At 35.8% G+C, this 7,857-nt stretch overlaps 1 protein-coding gene across 1 annotated transcript; it reads left to right on the top strand.

Moving 5' to 3' along the window:
- Positions 1–2,850: 2,850 nt before the first annotated feature.
- LOC101118231 (olfactory receptor 2H2-like) lies at positions 2,851–3,795 on the top strand. The gene has a single exon (XM_042236851.1). It carries the CDS (start codon positions 2,851–2,853, stop codon positions 3,793–3,795), a length of 945 nt encoding a protein of 314 aa, XP_042092785.1.
- Positions 3,796–7,857: the final 4,062 nt, after the last annotated feature.

Below are 7,857 nucleotides of genomic sequence, written 5' to 3'. Positions count from 1 at the left end.
ATTGATTGAGAGAACTTCAAATAAACCTACTTCTAGTATTTCGATAAAATCAAATGTGACTCAAGATAGGTGGGTAAGAGTAGGGTGGATAGATAGAAAACAATAGGACCAGAATATTCAGGAAATATCTCTGAGCAGCTGTGTAAAAGTAAAAACATATACTGATGTAAAAAGCTGCATGATATTCTGTTGTTGAAACTATATTAGACTGAGATTAAGAATTCACCCCTATGAATTCATATAATAGATTGTAAATATCAGGGCATATCATAATGTTTCTTAGAATCTTGGCTTGAGTGGTCCATTTGACACAATGTATTATTTTTGAAAAGAAAGTGAAAATATTAGTCACTCAGTGGTGTTTGATTCTTTGTGACCCCCATGGACTGTAGCCTGCCAGGCTCCTCTATCCATGGAATTCTCCAGGCAAGAATATTGGAGTATGTTGCCATGCCCTTCTCCAGGGGTCTTCCAACCCAGGGATTGAACTTGGGTCTTCTGCCTTGCCGGCAGATTCTTTACCGTATGATTTTAAATGTTTTCAACACATTTCATTTCCATGCATTTGATTTCCTCTAGTTCACATTTTCATTTTAAAAATTATTTTAAAGTGATAAAAATATATAGCACAATTGCTGACAAAATATAGGAAGATGACTCAGACATATTTCATCACCTGATACATTTTTGTATGTGTGAGGATTAAATAAGATAAGCCGCTGATCAAATTATCAAGTTACATGGTAAGAACTCAGTCAAGCAGAGCTTTGTTGCTGCTACTGCTTAACAATGTCTGTTTAGTTTATGGATCTCTGATTAAAATTTATTTCTATCCATTGATTATATGTATATTTTCTTAAGCCTATGTTTGTGAAATGATTTGGTATATAAGGAATAAATTATGAATAAAGTGATAGATACAGTGCCTGAAATTTGCCATGAGAATTGTGATAATTTAATTTGTGTGCTTAGTTGCTCAGTCATGTCTGACTCTTTGTGACCCCATGGACTGTAGCCTCCCTGGCTCCTCTGTCCATGTGGACTCTCTAGGCGAAAATACTGGAGTGGGTTGTCATGCCCTCTTCCAGGGGATCTTCCCAACCCAGGGATCAAACCCAAGTCTCCTGCAGTACTGGCAGATTCTGTACCAGTTAAGCCACCAGGGAAGTAACTGTTTTGGAAAAGGAATACTTTTATTTAAATGTTGGCATAAGTAATACTTTATCAAACATTGATTTGGATGAGAGAATGGAGTCCAAGATTTTACATTTCTTGAAGGACTGGCAGCTAAGGGGAGTCACTGAAAGGCATAGACTTGTAAAAATCTATTTCAAATCTTTAACTTTGATTATTTTCCTTCTGTATGTCTTGTTGGGAGACTCTCTTGGCAAAAGCTTATTGTAAATGAAAATACTTAGAAATGTAAAAAGTATATCAAGCGTTAAGTGTATTAACGTTGAAGAGCTGACAGATTTTGTTATGCTACACAAATAGGAAAACTGGTAGGGAACAGAAAAGCGTGAAGGTGAAGGAAAAGAATACAGAATCTTTAAAAATTAACAAAAGAAAAAGGGAGAAAGAAGGAAAAGGCACAAAGGCCCGTCATCTTTGTTTAGGATGTTAAGAAAATACCACCAGTGATTGAGTGGAAAGAATATTTCCCAAAACCTTCTTTTAATCTGCTGGAAAGATAAATAATAGATAGTACATATTTCAAATTTGTTTTGTAACCTCAGGTTTTATGGGAAGAAAAGCATATTAAAAACTGATATGTCTGTACTGCAATATAAAGATAAATTATAAGTAATGAGAAGTGGGTCAAATTACTTTTCAATGTAGATATATGACATTTCTTTTTTCTAAATGATATAACTTATATTCTCTGTAAAACTTTGCTTCTATATTTTGATGTTTTGCTGTTGCAACAATCAACTGAAAAGTATCATCATCAGGATTATGATACGTAATAAACACTGAGCAGTTACTATGGGCCAGGAACTCTCTTCACATTGCTTTATTTTTTTGGCACATCCCACACATGGCATATGGAGTCTTAGTTCCCTGACCAGGCATGGAACCCACACCCTGCCTTGGGAGGGCAGAGTCTTAACCACTGGATGACCAGGGAAGTCCCCATATTTAGTTTCTCCAACAGGCATTGGGAGGTTCTATGATTCCTCCACCTCCCCTCCATTTTTCAAAAAAGAATCTAAAGAAATAAATAAGAACAGTAAGTTTAAATAACTTCCTTAGATCACATATCATAAAGTGTCTGAGGAATAATTCAAGCTCAAAAATCAAGAGAGATAGTGGAAAGGTGGAATGAAGAAGAGAAAAGGAAGATGAAGAGAGAGGAATGAAGACTGAGGGATGGGAGAAAGGTATTCAGACAAATTGAGATACAAAAACATAGAAATGAGAACAAAAGGAAAAAAGAAAAAGAGAATGTTATTGAACAGTAATTTATATAAAAATCCATGCAGAAAATGTAATAAATGTGTAGTCTTTGAGAGCAAGGATAAAATAATCTCATAATACTTAGCAAAGATATTTTGAGTAGAAGGTGTTCAGTATTTATTTATGTAATATTTATAATATAAAGTTCTAATCAGATACAAAATATGAACAAGTTGGGAAAGAAAAATAGAGAAAATAAAGTATGGGTATGAATGATTAAAACAGATTACTAAATTTTGTATTTTTTTAAATATAGAAGGGGAAAATCTCACCCTTGAGCCCCTGAGTAGAAAGTAATCGAATAATTCATACTGCCCTTCTCCCTGTCTCTGTGCAGGCCTTTGAGCAACTACTTTTGAACCATTGCCTGAAAAGACAATTGCTCCAGAATCTATGTTCACAGTTTGTAATGACAGCCATAGTGATTTCATCCTCCTGGGCTTCTCTGACAAGCCATATTTGGAGAAGACACTTTTCTGGGTGATTCTCATCTTTTATTGCTTGACTATTACAGGAAATTTGGTCATAATTCTTATCTCCTTGAAGGATCCAAAACTCCACAGCCCGATGTATTACTTTCTTTCCAACCTATCTCTGCTAGATCTCTGTTTTACCAGCAGCTGTGTTCCACAGATGTTGGTTAATTTCTGGGGTCCAGAGAAGACCATCAGCTACACTGGCTGTGCCATTCAACTCTATGTCTTCCTGTGGCTTGGGGCCACTGAATGTATCCTTCTTGTCATCATGGCTGTGGACCGCTGTGTGGCAGTGTGTCATCCACTGCAATATACCACTATCATGCACCCGAAACTTTGTCTACAGCTGGCCATCCTAGCATGGGGGACTGGCCTGATTCAGTCTCTGATTCAGTCTCCTGCTACCCTCCGGTTACCCTTCTGCTCCCACCAGAAGGTGGATGACATAGTGTGTGAAGTTCCAGCCCTCATTCAGGTCTCCAGTGCAGACACCATCTATAATGAAATCCAGATGTCCATAGCCAGCATTATTCTCCTGGTGGTGCCCTTGATTATTATCCTTTGCTCTTATATTACTATTGCTAAAGCTGTGCTGAGAATAAAGTTAACTTCAGGCAAGAAGAAAGCATTTGGCACCTGCACGTCTCATCTTCTTGTAGTGTCCCTCTTCTATGGCACTGTCACAGCTGTCTATCTTCAACCCAAGAGTCGCTATGCTCATGAACAGGGCAAGTTTCTCACCCTTTTCTACACTGTTGTAACCCCGACTCTTAACCCACTCATCTACACTCTAAGGAACAAGGAGGTAAAGGGGGCACTAATAAGACTAGGGAGGAGGACCTGGGATATTTGGAATAACTAAAAATGTTGGACTTTTGCTTGACCTGAGAAGAGAGAATGACCTTGTTCTCTCTGGGTCTTCAAAAAATCTGAAGATATACCTCCCAACCTTAAAGTAGTAAAGAGCTGCATTTTGTTCAAGCTGAGATCCTTATTTGCTTCATGGTGCTGATTTAGGCACAGTATGTGGTAGAAATGAATTTATTTATTAGTCATATTAAAGAGCACATAATATAGTTGAACTGGGGCAACAAAAGAATCACAAGGTTGCAAAATAAAAGACCAAGTAAAATGTCTCATGCCTTTACATTTATTTCTTTTTGCTTTGGTCTATTTTCCTCCAAACCCAACCACTACTTTCATCTAACCATCTAGTCCCAACAAGGCTCCTAACATTTTCAGAGATTGTTTAATAAACACTCAAGAAATCTAATCAGTGGTTCTTGGTTCTGAGTTACTTCTGCCTCCTTGCCTCAGTCTGTCCTTTGTCTATATGTAATGTACCTAGAAATCCCCAGTGCCAGAGTATTTGCCAAGCAGAGGTCCGTACTTATTGTTCCTGGTACTGCTGCTGCTCTACAATCCGGTGTGTCCAAGTCTCTTAGTCTGAGCCCCAATATTATCGGCCACCAATTATGGGAATAGACTTTTTTTTCTTCATTCTGAGTCTCTGTCATAATTTTTATCAGATCCAATTCTTATTCATTCATCGCAGAGATATTTATTGATTTTTAAAATTAGGCTTCTATTTTGTACTAGATCCTGGGTATATAATGCTAGATAAGATCGAAAAATTCATGAATGTCATGGAACTTACTGTCCAATGGTATGAAGAGATATTAAGCAAAGTATTTTTAATTTATCAGCTTAATATAGAGAGACTTGCTCTTCATCTTCTGCCTACATCTGATCACTATGCCACGTGCCTTTTGAATATTATCCACCAAAATGTATTTATTGATGCTTTTTTAGCTACTGTTTATAAGTGTTCACTACTCTATTTTATTTCACTGAAATCCAGGTATAAATTGTTGATTCTCCTGTAAGATTGTCTAATCAAATATGTCTCCTATCTGTTTATGCCTAATTCATAATAGATGGAATTAGTATTAGGCTGTATTCCATCCCATTTTCCTGTACTGATAAACTGTACCACTACTTTCTGATTTGGAGATTTCATATCAAAATTTTTTAAAAACTTAAATTCTTATTTGCAAACTTAAAAAGTGATTGCTGCTCAAACCAACAGTAAACTGGTTAGAAATAACATAATATTTCTCACTGTTGATAAGAGAACAATGGTTATATAATAATTTTGTTATCTTTTCACTCAATTCAAAGATTAAAAGGAGTAAATGGGAAGAAATCTAAAAGGACAGAAGTTGTTTTGTGATATTTTGCTTTAAGATTGTACAGCTGGAGCAGCTCTAGGAGTGATGAGATTTATGATGTGGACATAATAATGAGTTCCTGAGACTGAGAAGTAGTATCTACCTTGGAAAGGGAAACAGGGATGCTGGCATATTCGAAAGTTCATCTTACTTTTGACACAGGCTGAAATGATACCAAGGCCTTTAGTAAGAGGAAAGCTGTGCATCTGATGCCAAAATGTAAATGCATGTGGAGAGAGGCCATGATACCAGTAAATGATAGCAGTAAGAGGGAAGATATACAGTCCTCAGACTTTACAATTCATAAGATTCACATGCTATACTTGCTAAAAATTAAAGTACTTGTGTTTCATACTCAGAATTTCTGATTCAGCGCATCTGATTGTCCCCTGGGATGGACGTTTTGAATAACACCATGAGTGATTCTGATGCAAGCTGTCTAGGACCAACTGTGGGAAGTTCCAGTCTAGATCGTTGCTCAGCCAAAATGACATGAGTTTCAAATGAACCCATGTATTTTAAAAATAGGAGCAAAGGGAAGAATGGTCTAGAAATAGAATAAAACCAATAGCTCAAATCCCGCTTTCTGAAGAAGTGAGGGTGGGATTATTTTCTCATAAGGGAGATGTGGTTGAAATATTGTCTTCAAGAGAGGGTCTCAATTCAGTTAACCTAGGAGGTACAGAAAATGTTAAGTAAATTATTTGAGGATATAGGTGAATTATTAATTATGGGACAGGAGATCCCAGTGGTACCTTGGAAGGTTTTAGGAAAGATAAGGGCAGGTATGTGGGAAAGGAAAGGGATTCCACTATGGGAATAACAGCATGGAAAATGTAGATGGTCAAAATGCATTTACGTTTTGGGAGATGAGTGAGGAAATAGTGACCAGAGGCACTGTGGACTTAGCTTTGTACTGTCTTCTTTGTTGATATGATTTTTTTTTCGCTCTAATCACAGATTTTTATGGAATGTATACTGAGATTCAGGTACTGTTATAAAACCACAAAAAAGCCAAAAAATATTGATTCCTTCATAGATATTCTAGATAATAATCAATATTTCCTTGTATAAGTGACTAATTCAGGAAAAGGCTGGCTATATTATGGATTCAGGCATTCTATTCCTTTGAAATTTAGTGTCATATTCTGGCACATGTGCTGTAGGTGGTGGTAGATTGAACCTTCTGATGGTTGCATGGTAAGTTCTGTTTATATACTGTCCTATAATCCACTCAAAGTCCTGAACATAAGACCTGCTAGAGGGCAGGAATATATGTTCACCAGTATAAAAGCCATAATCAGTGGTATGTTCATATATGTACCTGTGTTTCCATGTTTTTTAGTGTGTGGCCGTAAAAATTCAGATATACGTGAAAAAAGTAGCACTTAAAACGTGGCTATTATAAAAGTTATAAATCTTGCCCCTTTTCAGGTGAACAGAAGGAGAATTCAGTAAGAACAGCATTTGAAAGAGCAAATAAGAACAATAAAAGCAAAAGTCAGTAATCATCAGAGAAATATTTGAGAATATAGATTCCACATTTTTTTAACAATTGGCTTAAATTTACCTTTTGGATTCTTTTCTCTCTATACCAACACAGCCTATACTTTAACAACAATATTATTATTCTGCAAAAAACATTCAAATGCCTATTTTGTCTGCCTTTAAATGTTACTGGATTTTTGTGTTTACTGAAAGAATAAAATGCATTGTTTATACTTAAAACCCGATTCAACTGTTAAAATGTATTATGTCCTCCTCAATGCATTTTAGTCTTTTATTAATGAACTGCCTAGAAAATTTTATCAAAATTCACATGTTTCTGTGATACTAGCTTGAGGATGGAATCATCTGACTCATACTGTGTGGTCAGTGCTGAAATATTTCAGCCTCTTGATAAAGCTTGAATTGAACTATAAGGAAAACGCTTAAAGAATGGAACATGATTTATAGAAGAGGAATGGTGAGTGAGGACTTTTTCCTTTACTTTTCATCCATTTTTTAACTTGAAGTATAGTCAGTTTACACTGTTGTGTTAGTTTCAGGTATACAGCCAAGTGCTTCAAATATATATGTATGTATATACATATATGAATATATATATATATTTTTTTCAGATTATTTTCCATTATAGGTTATAGGCTGTTATAAGATATTGAATATAGTTGCCTGTGTTTTACAGTAGGCCTTTGTTTATCTATTTTATATATATTAGTGTATATATATTAATCCCAAATTCTGATTTTAGCTCCCCACACCCACTTTGGTAACCATAAGTTTGTTTTCTATGTCTGTGAGCATATTTCTGTTTTGTAAAAAAGTTTGTTTGTGTCATTTTTTAGATTCCACATATAAGTGATATCATATAATATTTATCTTTGTCTGACTTATTTTCTTAGTATTATAATGTCTAAGTCATCCATGTTGCTGCAAATGGCATTATTCATTTTTTTACTCATTTTTCATGGCTGAGTAATAACCTATGGACTGCAAGGAGATCAAACCAGTCAATCCTAAAGGAAATCAGTCCTAAATATTCATTGGAAGGACTGATGCTGAAGTTGAAACTTCAATACTTTGGCCACGTGAAGCAAAGAACTGACTCTTTGGAAAAGACCCTGATGCTGGGAAAGATTGAAGGCAGGAGGAGAAGGGGATGACAGAGGATGAGATGGTTGGATGGCATCACT

This window comes from Ovis aries, chromosome 20, assembly GCF_016772045.2.
Source record: "Ovis aries strain OAR_USU_Benz2616 breed Rambouillet chromosome 20, ARS-UI_Ramb_v3.0, whole genome shotgun sequence".
In the NCBI taxonomy this organism is placed as follows: domain Eukaryota; kingdom Metazoa; phylum Chordata; class Mammalia; order Artiodactyla; family Bovidae; genus Ovis; species Ovis aries.
This window is presented reverse-complemented; position numbering and strand designations above follow the sequence as displayed.

What these genes read in the sequence shown, in the direction of transcription:
- LOC101118231 (XM_042236851.1), top strand. Translation starts at nt 2,851, where the DNA reads ATGTTCACAGTTTGTAATGACAGCCATAGTGATTTCATCCTCCTGGGC.